Below are 14,863 nucleotides of genomic sequence, written 5' to 3'. Positions count from 1 at the left end.
AGAGATGCATCATTTAAAAATAGTTTTCTGGCAGTACAACATGAGTATTTCACAGGAGAGAAGAAACAGGTCAGACATGGAAGCCTTAGCTTTACTCCTGTGTAAACTTAAAAAGGCTGATGACTCGTTGTTGTTGTGTATTGATTTAGTTGTTCACAGACCTGTTTGAGAGCAATAAATACTCTTGAATTGCAAAATGACTCGTGTGGGGGCTGTATTTTTACGAAGTGTAGTCTTTGCCCAAATTTCACTTCATTAAGAAATATACAACATTGTATTGAAAAAAAGTACTAAGTTTGGTTTTTTGCTGTTTCCACTTCAGTTGTGCCTTGTAATGATTTTCATTATTGTTTTTTGTTTGAAATTAGTGGTCAACTAAGAAGGAATGTAAATCACACACAGATGAAAGGTTCGAAGTTTCAAAAAGGTCGCTAGTTCCAAAAGAAATTAATGGAATCATTATTTTCCATGTGAACGAAAGGCCTTTATACAAAGCAAATAAACTTCCTCTGTTACGGTCCATGAGCACAGCCTCAATAGACGCTTCCATTCATATTGCTGGCACCATTTTCTTGTTATTGATTCAATGAGTAAGTCCGTCCTCCCCCTCAATACCCCTATTCTGCTACTCTTCCAACTACCTACTTATTTTACCATAAAAACAGGGACCTTTGTTGATACTGGCTTCCACAGGAATAGGCCCAAGATTTATTTTGGTATCATATTGAGTTGTGCATGCTAATCACTTCACAGAATTTAGCCAGCAAAGGTTTTTTTCCAAATTGACCAGCTGTTACATCGCACTGGTACAGAGCCAGTTAACCTGGACCAGTCAAACCATAAATTATATAAACCAATGAGGCATGTTATTAGGAAACAGACATCCCTGGAAACTCCAGCACAATGTCTTTTGCATTTTGATATATCAGGGTCTGGTATAGCTTCTTTTATTAATAAATAAGGGGTTGACTGAAATTTTGGCATGCATATGTTTCAGACTCTGTAGATTTTGGTACTTATGGAACTGGATATGCTTCATGTGAGAATTTTGCCTCAGATTTTTTTTTCCTGTCATTACTAATTTGTATAGACCCAGTAAGGCATCTGGAGAACACCTAATTATTTAATAAAATAACTCTATGAAACATAATACAACTAGGGCCTAGCCCTTCCCCTATTTAAGTCACTAACAAAGTCTTCAATGAGTTTAGCATACCAAGACAGTACTCAACAAGCGAGGTAGAATTACACTAAAAACGCCTATCTGTGAAATGTTTATAAAAGGAAGAAAGCAAAAACTCCTTCAGAAAGTAATACGCACTCAAAAAAAGTCATACTGAAAAATTTCTTAACAAAATGTTCAACAAAAATAAGGATGGTCTTCCAACCAGAGCACTAACTTGTATCAGAAAATCTTGGCTTTGTTCTGAGCCTTGCCAGTAGCCCTCTGTGCAACTGTAGTAAGAGAAAACATCTTGTATTTCAGTGCCTCAGCTTCTTATTTGTAAAATAATAACTCCGTTATTCATAAGACTATCCTGAGGATACAAGCCCTGGGATGTTCACAGCCCTACTGTGATAAGATTAAATAATTACAGGCAAGCAAACAACAGGTCAAGAACTCTCTCTGCAATGCAAGATTCATCAGGTCACAGACCTTTTCATGTTGGATGAGACCTCTAGCATCACCTAGTCCAACATCCTACTCAAAGGATCTTCAAGAACAATAATTTCACAACCTCTTCCAGACTGGGAGACTTCAGAGCCTCTCTGGACAGTTGCTGTTCTTGACCACTTTTCACAGTAAAGATTTTTTCTCTTGTACCTAGCAAAAGTCACCCTTGCTGCAGCCTGTGAGCACAGACTCTTGTCTTTTCACAGTGCACTTCTGAAATAAGTCCAATCCAGCTTCTCTACAACTCTTCTTTGGGCAGTGGAAGACTGAAAATCAATCCCTCCTGTCATATGCTGCAGCCCACTTACTAGAAAAATCATAGTGCAAATGCATTTCTGATAGTGCTGATTAAACACAAAAAAGTTTAGGATCTTTTCACTATATACCATAAACTCCTCATTTCTGACCTAAACTGTGTTTCTTTACCAAAAAGTAGATGATTTAAATAGCCAAATCCTCATTAATTCTTTTAAAAGTAATAAAAAAAGCTGATACTTACGCTGAGAGCAGTCACTACCAATCCAGCCAGGGTAACACTGACAGGACCTATCAATAGGATTACATGTTCCATTATTGGTGCAGGTGCATATTCCAATGCAGTTCTTGCCAAATCTGCCACTGGGACATACTGAGAACAAGTTGTCAGAATTAGAACTCCTTAGTAAACAGAACAAGATTGTATTTTCTTTATTTCAAGAGAAAGCAACTGATATTGGGATCAAGAAATGTATTGCTTAGTATAACGTTAAAGTGAGGCATTATAAATTCTGGTAAGCCCATTTTGCATACTCATTATACAAATAGTACAAATAAGAATACAGTGGGTTTCACACTTAAGGATCAAATGTTCAAACAGTTTAAATCTGCTTAAGATTCCTAATTTATAAGCTGCACATATTGCAACAGAAACTATTTTTGGTTTTATAGTTTCCAAGTGACAGAATAAAAATTATTACAGTGCTTGGTCTCTGCATCCCATAGAGTCTTTATTACAGCTTGTACCTTCATTACAGAGGGCTCCTGTGAATCCAGGTAAGCAGTCACATAAGCCAGTAATATGGTGGCAGGGACCACTGCTGTGTACACACTGGGGACATGTCTGGCTGCAACGGTGTCCATAAAACCCAGGCGAACAAACTGGAATCAGAAAGAACAAAACGTCATTGCTTCCTGCCCTTTCTATACAGCCGTGATCTACTCTTGAGCACACTTGTTCCCGACTTTGAATTAGTTCTGCTTTCTAAATACACAAGAGTTGCAATGGTGGTTGTTATTCTTCATACAGGTCAATGCTTTACACTCATGGAAGGAGATTTGCTCATCTTTATCGAGGGTCTACTATATTCTAGTTAGTAATGACTTAGTTGACATTCTATGACTTGTCAGAGCACATTAGACTTTGGTTTAAAATGCACATATACTTTATATATTATACATATTTGCCTATACATTATACATCCTCTACAATATGAACTTATTTTAAAGCATTTTTGAAGACAAGTAAGTTAAAAAAATAGAGTGGATAGTTCTATCTGTACACGTCTAGGGTCATCTTAAACCTTGACTTCTTAAATGTTTCTAACTTGGAAGACAAACAGCCATTACTACACTGAGAAATGCGTACAAATGTTTTCCAGTCATCCTTTCATTTAGGTACTCACTGTACTCATTACATGGTACAGACAGCTATGCATCACCTAACTTTTAGAGAACCTGAGAGAAGAAATACAGAGTTGTCCACTTCTTATGCTAAAGGCTGGGGGGTGGAAAAGGCCATTGAATAAAATCTCCTTCTTTGTTGCTCTAATCCCATTTGTTGTTTATTTCCTGATAGATTAGAATATTAGGTAATGCATCAAGAGAAACACCTGCTGCACAGCAGCAATTAGTACTGATGAAACCTAACTTGGAATATTTTCAATATTTTAATTTCATTCAAAATTCAGTCTTTCATACACTTGATACAAGTTATGTGGGCAGATCCCTCTAGAGAGATTAACTTTTCCAAGTAGAACAGCACCAAAAGGTCTTCCTGCTTACTGAAAAGGCACTTTCTGACTGGGATCCAAATTATTTGTACGACCTTTGTCTTCCCAGCCTTCAAACCAGCCATCAGAGAGGGGCTCTGAGAGCCACCAGACTGGAAGCCTCTTGTCCAGGTTACAGGCACAGCTCCAAAACACAGGCAACACTTTTACATGTGGCATTACACTTAGTCTGCTTCTGGATTAATTTATTAACTGCAAGGCCTTCAGAGATTAGATAGCGAGAATAATTACTGCAGTTAGTTAGAAATGCTTAGGGAATACTAATGCCACAATAATGTGGGATTTAATAGTGCCACAGGCAATCACATTCTTCAGCTTGAAATCTTGCCATTCCTGGAGTGCTAGGACTTCATCTTCCTCTGGTTCTCCTTCTACCTTCTAGTAATCATTACAAAATTAACATTCATCAACCACATTTGGAAATGCTTGCCTTGAGAATGGAATGCTCTGCTAAATTTGTTTCTTCGAAAGTCACGTGCATGACATCATCACAGCACAGACAGTGAAGAAAAGTTTTACCATAACAAAAAGAGCACTACTAATCAGAAACATTTGTTAATTTTAGATAACACTTATTTCAGTATGTTCATGCATTTTGACAAAATATACAATCAAGGAGTGTTCCACAGTACTTCATACTGCAATTAACAAAGCATTATGGTATTCTATAATAAGTATTACAAGTAGAGGAGGGAGAAACAGAAATTTTAAAGTATTTATTTTGTCCTTACTTCTCTGACAAGTAGTGCCTCGGTATCCTGGCGCACACTCACAGATTCCATCATCCGGAGAGCAGGATGCTCCATTTTTACAGTAACAAGACAACGAGCAATTTGGACCCCACTGTCCCTCTGCACACACACTGTCACAGTGAATACCTGCAACCATAAATGAACAAAACTGTCAGCCTTTGTAAAAAACTCTTATGCATAGTTAGTTTGAACTTTTGCTCCTCAGAGGTCCCATTTTTAAAACACAGATCATAAAACCTGTTTTGAAAATAGCACTAATATCAGGAAAACAGAACAAGGTAAACTTGCATCTCTGCTCCTGCCTTCCCCTGGAACAGTAAATTTCTTTCATATTCCAGTTTTGATGAGATGTAAATAAGGGCTGATCCTGCATTTCTGTAGATTCACATGGAACATAAGAGCTCCATGGGATGATACCTTCAGGCTTCCTGCTCACTAATACTTTAAGATCTACAAAGATAAATGTCAACCTCTCAACAATATAAAGAGTTCCACAATTTTCCAATAACTTTATACACATAAAAATTTAAAATGCTTTTTTATTCCTCTCACTTTCACCACTGGTATCGATAAGGAGATTTTAAAGAGGAAAGTAATTCAAATGCAGCAAAATAATGGGTTTTGCTTCCTCCATAATGGCTGTTCCGAAACAGCAAAAGCTTATTTTCAAATTTTATGTTAGGGAAATGCAGGACAAAAGGTATTGCAGAAACTTTTCCTTCTGAATGTAAAAATTCTTAAGGTCTGACATAATTTTCTGTAATAATGGGGTGCAGGACACAGAATGATTTCTAATTAGCGGTGAGCTGATTACTGCTAAGCCTCATACCAAATGGAAAAATGTAGCGCACACAAAGGGTTTCCAAACACACCATGTGAGCATTCCAAAATGCTTAGCTGCAACAGTGTTAAGGATGCTGGTCAGCCAGTGCTTTGTCTAACCATTTTTGTCACAAAATTTATTACCAAACAGCCACAACCCAAACCTCTATACTTAAACCATAATACAAACCACTAATTATAATCATCCAATCATGGGATAGTTTTTCTCTTTGCAATGCAGCAACATTAAATATAACTTTGCTATTTGTTTTTTCCACTATCTGCTTTTAAAAAGCAGGCTGCATGTTAAATGCCAGCAGGCACCACTGTGGAACTCAGACCATATTGTGTCTACAGTACTTTGCATTAACAATTAAGTATTATTGTAGTGCCCCTACTGAATGAAGCTCTTCGCTAAGGGAAAAGTGGACTGAATGCAGCCACAAGCATGTCTTGCTTTGAAAGTATTTCCAGCAAAATATGCCACAGGCTCACTGGCTGCCAAAGTCCTAAAAACGCAAAACAGTCTCACATGTGACAAGAAAAAAATCTTTTAACTTTGAAGAGCAAAACCTACTGTTCACAACATTACTAAAAAATAATTACACTGTTCACTGATAGACCAGACACAGAGGTGATTCTTCAACACCCACAGCATGCACCTTGTAAAGCTGCATATATCCAAAGACTAACACTCTATTTAGAGGAAAGGTGAAACTCCAGACTCTCAAATTGTTTGTTTCTCTGCAAGACAATCAACAGATTGAATAATCAAATATGTGGTTCAACAGATTGCACAAACTAATGCCAGCAAGAGAAAAAACACTTGCCTTTTAGAATCCAGATGCTAACCAGCAGCAAGACAGTACCCAGGCCACCTAAAAGCCCTAATTGTACAATGATCATTGGTTAATACCGATCTAAACCAAATTTGTTGTCAAAAAATGAAAGACTTCTTGTATGATTACTTTTTCACTTTTTCCTGCATAGGCAATATCATTTTCCTATCTTCATCTACATTTGAGAGACAGAGTAGACTTACTTCTCAGTAGCTAGGGTCACCTTTTTCACTTACTCACTATTTGTAGATAAATAGATAAAAGAGACTGGTTTGATTCTGAGGGATGCTGATGCACACAAGCAGGATGAGATCATGGCATTTTTTTTTTAAACAAGACCACTTATTTCAGATGCATGAGATTGCTCTGCTTGACATTCTCAAATTTGAGAATTCGAGTTTCTAAATCTGTGAAAGCACAGGCAGACACACACAGAGGATTTCAGGATTGAGTCTGGCATTCTGTTCACATGAGTGTTATCTGTCATATCATACAGAGCTTCACTCAGTGAACCCTGCTAGAGAAAAGACATTTTTCACAGAATTGTGATGGGTTTCAGTGGTGTTCAGTGTACAACAGTCACTATTAACAAGTCAGCCGTTGCCAAGAGTTACCATAGTGCATTATCTGAGATTATGTAGACCAGTGACATGCAACAACACTAGGCTCAATTATATCATCTTGATCTGTGCATAGAGGATGCTTTATGACAGCATGGTGTCAACTGGGCACACTGGGATAGAAAAGACAATGAGCCCTATGCTACACAGAGCCACGATACTTGAAAGAGCCCACAACTACCATTAAGAAACAAAAAAGGAAAAAGTTCCTCCAGTACACATCAGAGAAAATTATCCATTAGGGAAACTGAAAAAATTACCTTTTGTTTCCCACTTTCGGCCCTTATAAGGACGTGGTCAGGTAAAGAATTATATCCCTCTACTTAGCAAAGAGTGTATCCCAAATATCACTGAGTAATAATTATGACGGTATAAAATACTGAAAGAGTGCCTAATATTACTCCTGTTTCGCTATAAAAGGAATTTAATTATATTCACTATTGATCATAAGCAAAATTAATTTCACTCCCATGTGAGAATGTCAAGAATGAATGTAGCAAAGGAGAAACACTAATTCATTTAGTGATTTATTGCATCTCTACTTAAAAAAATAGTTTTAAATTTCATTCACCCACTGTTTAGATAAGTTCACAAGGTGCTTAAAATGAGAAACTGAGTTTCACATCTTTTAGCTGTAAGAATCAAATATGTGCATTTTTGAGAAAGAATATGTTAGAAATATTAAAAGGACTAAAAATAGAGAAACAGTTTTCCAGACTCTGATGCTTTATATGAACTTTCAGCAAAGAAAGCCATGCTTTTATAGAAAAGCTAGAAATCAGTGAGGAAAAAAATGTTTTTTACTAGAACTTACAAAGCAAGATTAGACTCAGCTTTTACAACGGTATCAACAGTGTTGTTATGATTGCTCCAATTAATCTCTTATGCAATAAAATTGCTTTTGATAAGTTTTCATGTTGATTTTGATACTGATAAGGATATCTGCAAGGAAATGTTTTTGCCAGAGCTATGGACAAAGAGCTCTTTGATGGCCTTCACAAGTTGCTAGGCAATCACTGAATGGTCATGATAAACTTCAGCTAAGCTGCTCTGAAGAAATGCTCATGCATTTAATGCCTAGTGCTTTATGCTGGGGGCCTCACATCTAAATCAGCGTTCCCCCAGCATTTGTAATTGCATGAATGAAGTAAATAACTCTTTAGAGATACCAGTGTTCCTGCCCATACTAGCAGAGTGTTTACATACTCCCTATACTACATTTTTAAGTTGAGACTCAATGAATCATCCAAGTCTGATGAACGAAGAGCTAATTTGTTTCAGTTCTCAAAGGGGAAAAAATCTAACAATTATTTCTTACAGTCTTCCTGGGCAAATTTATTATTGGACCAAGTGCTACTTTCCAGACTTTTGTGTTTTCATTAGTCTGATAAAAAGTTATCCAAACTTATAAAATAATTTTTTTCTTTTTTTTTTTTTCCACAAAGAACATGTATTTGCTATAAAATTTATCTTCACAACACATGGGACTTCCCAGCATAGTGTCTCAGAATTAAAACCTATTTGTATATAGGTGTACTTCCCATATGTCAGAACTAAATTGAATATGCAACAGCCTAAACAAGAGAAGGATCAAGACCTCAAAACTTGGGGAAATCATGGTGTCATTAAAGCTAATGAAATATTTCCATTATTGTCTAAGACCTCACCTTTCATTTTTGAGAGAAACAAACACTGGACAAGTTCTGTTAAAGGAAGCTGAGACTTCTGACGTGTGAGAATTGCTTCCCTACCTCACTGCCAAATAATGGATGAGCAGCCCAAAGAAAGGGGAGAAACAGGACATGGCAGTGGTGAAAAACTTCACAGGCACTATTTAGAAGGACCTTCATTGTCTTTAAGGGAAGAGAAGCACCTTGCTCCCTAGCTAAAGATAGCCAGAAGACTAAACAAAAGTGTCTCAAATTAAGAAGCTAATGAGAGGATCAAAGATTTTTCTCTAGAAGTTCAGACTGCTGCTTCTTTACTGTGGCAGCAGAAGAGTTTGTGCCCATGAATTTTGGTAGGAAGCCAGCTACAAAAGCTTGTCAACACAGGGCTGTGTGAGAGTTTGAAGGCAAACATATGTATCTGCAAATTTGAGTGGAAGAATCACTTTTGAGATATCCTTGGTGGTTTCTTGAAGACCATACTGTTGCTACATACTATCATCCTTTCCAGTGAAGGTCTTCATGTACCATGGTTTAGGCAACCACAAGAATATACTACTTTTCCTTTTCTTACCTTCTTGATAGGAAGAAAATAAATGTACTTAATCTACTGATTTAAAGTTATTCTTCTAAAAGAGTGGTATTGCTTCCACATAAATACACAGTTAAGTCCAGATGTAGGGTAGGCCAAGTCTTCTACTGAAGAATCTCCCTAAATTTGGAAAGTAAATACACCGTTTATCATGACACAGTGCCCATATATGATTTAATTTTGTGGCACAGTTAATATTAATCACAACGGGACCTTGTGCTTCAGGAGCCCAGGGGAAATCAGCCAAGGTGGAGGGAAACATGTTCTTGCAAAAGGTTCTTGGCTTGGGTGCACCAGGGCACCAGCACCACACCATTCCAGCACCAGATTGCTTCTCTGAGTCTTAAGGTGAGGGAGACCCATGACAGTACTCTTTTATGCCTTTTTTCCTTCTATATCGAAGGGGAAAAAAATGTGTACACATGAAAAGCTAAGAAGCAAGGGAGAGTTCTAGTTTGTGCTTCCCAAGGGACCTGGTTATTTGCCTCATTGAGGCAAGTATCAGATGACAGTCCTCCCTGTTATAATCCAGCAACAAATGTGCCTCTTACAAATAATGTCAGGAGCACATGGAAAGACACAGCACTTCCTCACAGAAACAACACATCTGGTGATGGGCAATCTGACTAACGTCGGCAGGTGTCCAGCACAGCAAAAAGTCACCAACTCCCTGTCTGCCACAGCATATGGTAAATACTATGCATGCTGCTAAAATGTGGGCTGATAGTACTGCGTATGTCGCTTTCATAAACCAACACTACTGTTTTGGTACAGAGAGCAGACCAGTGGTATTTGATAATGTCTGGCACTGCATAACCTTTAAATTGATTTTAAAAATAACAAATGTCAAGTATCAGTACGACATGATATTTCTTCACAAACAGAAAGGTCCAGCAGAACTGCACCCAAGAAAGCACAAAAGTAATAGGTTATCAGTAATAGCCTCATTACTGTCATACTGTAATGAATAAACTGTCTGGAGAAAAATCTTTGCCCTTTTTATGATGCTTTAATGCAAAATCTCAGTTTGCAAGAATATGAACTCTCTGATCTTTTAGGTAATTTGGAAAAACTGTATCTTCACAGCTGTTTGCAGAACGGATAAGATTAATGGATGAAATTAACAGTTACCATGGTGCTTTCTGGATTATGGTCATTGACAGAAGAAGAAAAGGTGGCTCTTTAATGGAAGTTAACTTAAAGTTTTGGTATAAATTTTTAGGATAATTAATTATCATTGCCTATTAGGGGAATACATTTTGTATGTCTTTCTTCTGCTTCCTATTTTAATGGGTCTCACTCTTTTCCACTGTCCAGCTATTTCACTCTCTCCAAATGAAGGAAACTTATTTATAAGATACAGTGAAAATGTCAAGGGACGAGGGCAGACATCATCCTCTGCGTGGGAGGATGTTTCTTGTTTGTGCCATCCTGTCATGTGGCTCCTGGAATGTGATGGAATGGTCAGATTGCCAGGAAAAAAAACATTAGCCTTAACTCTTGCTTTTCTAAATGGAATTAAGCTGCTGTACAGGGAGCACTTGATGTAAACTACAGAGAGGGCAGGATTTCTAACAGGAGTCCTACAAACAAAGTCACTTTTGTCTAGGATGAAGAATCTAGACATGCACCTAGGCAACAGACCTTAAATTTAAAACAGAAATCCTAAATTAAAACAGAACCTAATTAAAACCCATTTTAAGTATTTCTTGAGTTTTATAAAAGCCCATGGCAACACAATAGTTACACTTTCGTTCGTAACTAGGACCTAAGAAGCAAAAGATAACACATTTGGCATGTTCGAAACTGAAGAAAAAACTACTTTAAAAAGTTAAACCATATAGCATCTTACTGTTGAACCAGTGCTCAGCTGCAGCTATATCCTGAGACTAAAATAAAGGGTAGCATGTTAGCTATGCTGCCCTTTGGTACGTGACAACAGTGCTTCTGTCCACACAGCAGCTCCGAGCTCCCTCCTACCGAGGGAGCAGGCACCTTACCAGGCAGTGACCCCCCCGCCCCATGCAGCCTGCTTCCTCTTCCCCAGAGTTACGGTACAACCACGTCAGCCAGCAAGAGAAAAATCTTCCACCTTTCATTTATTTCCGCAAAGCTATATAAACTATTCCCTCTGATGAAATTCCCTGGGGAATTGTGTAGACAACTGCTCTGTTCACACGGCTGAGAAAAATACTACATCTAAAATATATTCTTGGAAGCTTTGTATTATTTTGGTGTCATCAAAATACTTGGGGAAGTCGACCTTGGATTCATCAATTTATTCTTGTTGAAAAAGAAAAAAAATACAAGCTCACATTCTTAAGCTTCTTCAAATGCATTTATTTTCTAGCACTACCCTCCCAATGGTTTTTAGACAACTAAATCCTTCATTTGGGTTAGATAAGACTGATTCAAAATCACTTCCTCTCCCCCTCTTCCTTCGTTTTTTTAGGTAATACTAACCACCAAAAACTAGTAAGTGTGAGAGGTACTTTAACAGATCTAACAGAAAAAAGTCTAAGCTATTCTAATATAATTTGTTGTTATAATTTCACAAATGTATTGCGATTGCATGGCAAGGTTTTGTAGCAGAGAGACTACAGGGGTGGCTTCTGTGAGAAGCTGCTAGAAGCTTTCCACATGTCTGACAGAGTCAACATCAGCTGGCTCCAAGATGGACCCGCTGCTGGCCAAGGTCAAGCCCACTGGCAACGGCCGCACTTCTGTGAAAATATATTTATGGGGAAAAAACTGTTGCACAACAGCAGCTGGGGGAGAGGGTTGAGAATATGTGAAAGAGACAGCTCTGCAGACACCAAGGCCAGTGATGAAGGAGGGCACAAGGTGCTCCAGGCACCAGAGCAGAGATTCCCCTGCTGCCCGTGGTGCAGCCCACGGCCAGGCCGGCTGTCCCCCTGCAGCCCATGGAGGTCCACAGTGCAGCAGAAATCCACCTGCAGCCCAGGGAGGACCCCACGCCAGAGCAGGTGGATGCCCGAAGGAGCCTCTGGAGCTGCAGCAGGCTCCTGGCAGGACCTGTGGCCCCGTGGAGAGAGGAGACCACGCTGGAGCAGGTCTGCTGGCAGGACCCATGACCCTGTGATGGGCCCATGCTGGAGCAATCTGTTCCTGAAGGACTGCACCCCATGGAAGGGACCCACGCTGGAGCAGTTCGTGAAGAACTGCAGCCTGCGGGAAGGATTCACGTCAGAGAAGTTCTTTGAGAACTGTCTCCCATGGGAGGCATCCCATGCTGGAGCAGTACAAGAGTGTGATGATTCCTGCCGCTGAGGAGGAAGGAGCAGCAGAGACAACATGAGATGAACTGGCCACAACCCCCATTCCCTGTCCCCCTGCGCTGCTTGGAGGGAGGATGCAGAGAAAATCAGGAGTAAACTTAAGCCTGGGAAGAAGGGAGGGGGGAGGGGAAGGTGTTTTTAAGATTTGGTTTTATCTCTCATTATCCTACTCTGATTTGACTGGTAATAAATCAAACTAATTTCCCCAAGTCAAGTCTGTTTTGCTTGTGATGGTAATCGCTGAGTGAATGGTGTTTCCCTGTCCTTCCTCAACCCATGATCCTTTCATTATATTTTCTCTTCCCTGTATAGGCGAGGAGCGGCAGTGATAGAACAGTTTTGGTGGGCACCTGGCACCCAGCCAGGGTCAACCCATCACAGTCTGCTTCTCTACCTACTATGCATACACAAATATATACAGCCTCCTTTCTTAATCCTACCATCTAATGATATCTCTGCAATGTAGCAGTACAGTACAGCTATTTGAGAACCTGTTTGTAAAGCATTCTCTCCTTTTTTTAATAATTCTAAATATAAGTACCTACACAAAGACCATATTCCTCATGGATATTGCTCTGACATGTGAAGTGTGGGAGGAGGATTTTTCCAGACACAGAGTATAAAGCAAACTATGCCATTTATGTCATATTGTGTGTCTAGACATCACCAACATGTTGAAACTAGTCTGTTAAACATGTTGTTGTGATGACATCATCCAGAGATGAATACTCAGTTTTATCTATGACCACGCATGAAGTCTCTTTCTAGTGAAATCTTTTTCCTTTCTAAATATGAAGACAAAGTAAGATTTGACTAAAGACAAAAATATTGTCTCCTTTTCAATATCTGAGTTCACGTATAGTCAAAGTTTCTGATATGCTTGAAGCCTTTGTCACATCCCCAGTTATTCATGGCCAGGTAATTTTTATAGCCTGTTATAAAAACTGCTAAATTTTTAGTATGGCCTTTCAACACTACCTATTTTAATCTGACTTCATTCATTAACATATTTTTGGTCTCTGAAGATTTGTCTCAGGTTTAGAAAACTCACAATATGTGTTTTGAGCAGTACATCTGGAACTTGTGAACAGTTCAAATTGCCTACACAATGGTTGCTCAAGATCAACAACTGTTCACATTTTAATGTGGGTATTCTTTGCTTAATACGTTTATTAATTTAAGAAATCATATTTGAGGCAGATCCAAATGTAAGTTTGAGAAAGTATGTCCAAACAGACACATACAATTACCTGAAACTACCTGAAAGTAACAAGAGTCATCTAAGGTCATTAACATCAAAACAAAATAAACACGAAGTAGTGTCTCACAAAATAGTAATAGATGGCATAATACTAATAGTATTTTTCATAATTCTCTCAAATAACTTTTATTATTTTTGAATGCTTGTGGTAGCCATTTCCCAGAGGTATCTGAGTGGCTGATAAGTCACACTGCAGTTTATGGGAAGAGAATAAAACAAACATAGAATAAAACAAATTCCTGGCTCAGTTAGGTAACTGCTCACTCTGGAAGCCTCTGTCACACTGAAAAGGGCAACACTGGGGAGACCCAACAATGAGACAGGCCTTCTCAAAGAACCTGGCAGCAGCTTAACATACAGACAAATTGCACAACTAAGAAATAGATTTGGTCTTTAACAGCAAAGCAGGAGCCCTTCCTGCCCACATGTGTATCCCCTGCAGATTTCCACTTCCTACACTGCCAGCACAACCTTGAATATCTAGTTATTTACCACCTTCGTAAGGAATCATACTCTGGAGGTGCCCAGATTTTAAGATTTCCCCTTCTATTCCCAGTTTTCTGCGGATCCCACACTTGACGAAGTTTCCACACCTGTGATTCACAGAAGTGACACAGCAGCCACAGAACTGTCCCCTTTCTCTTTCCAACCCCACATACTGCTCCTATACCCACAAAACCAAAAGGTGAGACCAAGTCCCACCATAATGGAAACTCTCATTGTTCTTCATGACGGTTTCTTTTGTACCTGACCATCCCGGTAGACAGCGACAGTAACCCGTGGTGGGATGACAACCGTCCGCGTGGCTGCAATCACAGCGTTCTGCACAATCCATACCATATGTGCCATCCTGTAGCAGCAACAACAACAACAAAACAAAAAACCAGAAATGACAACAACTGTGAGTTAGAACAAGTTTTGGTCAGTTCTGCCTCAAAAAGCAACTACAGATCCCTCCCAAATCCATAATCCGCTTTCTTTATATAAAACATCTCTGGCTTTTGGAACATTTTAGCACGCTACATTTTCATTCTTTCATTTAAGAGGGGAAAAAAAAGAATTAATTACATTCTTTTGAAAAATCCCAGACTAACGGACCTGGAGACAGTGATTCAGAACAAGTAATCTACAGTGTCAGAGGCTGCAATGAAAGCTTTCTTGTACTGTCCCTCTAATTTCCCTCATTTGCCTTACAGCTGTGCTCCTGCTCCAGGACCTGGGGTTTCCTCTATGGGAAAGCAATTCAGTTTCTTTTCTGCCTCAGACCCTGAGCTGTCTACATATTGGT

The 14,863-nt window shown here is 38.9% G+C and overlaps 1 protein-coding gene across 2 annotated transcripts in view; it reads right to left on the bottom strand.

The window, feature by feature from the left end:
- Positions 1 to 14,863, bottom strand: part of MEGF10 (multiple EGF like domains 10) — a 106,140-nt gene that overhangs the window by 17,194 nt on the left and 74,083 nt on the right. For both annotated transcript variants that reach the window (XM_065656035.1, XM_065656036.1), the window contains 4 exons: positions 14,323 to 14,425; positions 4,455 to 4,601; positions 2,678 to 2,812; positions 2,175 to 2,303 (listed from right to left, as the gene is read on the bottom strand). In XM_065656035.1, the coding sequence (XP_065512107.1) occupies positions 2,175 to 2,303; positions 2,678 to 2,812; positions 4,455 to 4,601; positions 14,323 to 14,425 (514 nt within the window). The remainder of the gene's footprint in view (positions 1 to 2,174; positions 2,304 to 2,677; positions 2,813 to 4,454; positions 4,602 to 14,322; positions 14,426 to 14,863) is intronic.

Source organism: Caloenas nicobarica, chromosome Z (assembly GCF_036013445.1).
Source record: "Caloenas nicobarica isolate bCalNic1 chromosome Z, bCalNic1.hap1, whole genome shotgun sequence".
Classification (NCBI taxonomy): domain Eukaryota; kingdom Metazoa; phylum Chordata; class Aves; order Columbiformes; family Columbidae; genus Caloenas; species Caloenas nicobarica.
The sequence above is the reverse complement of the archived record's forward strand: the minus strand, read 5'-3'. Positions and strand labels throughout refer to the sequence as shown.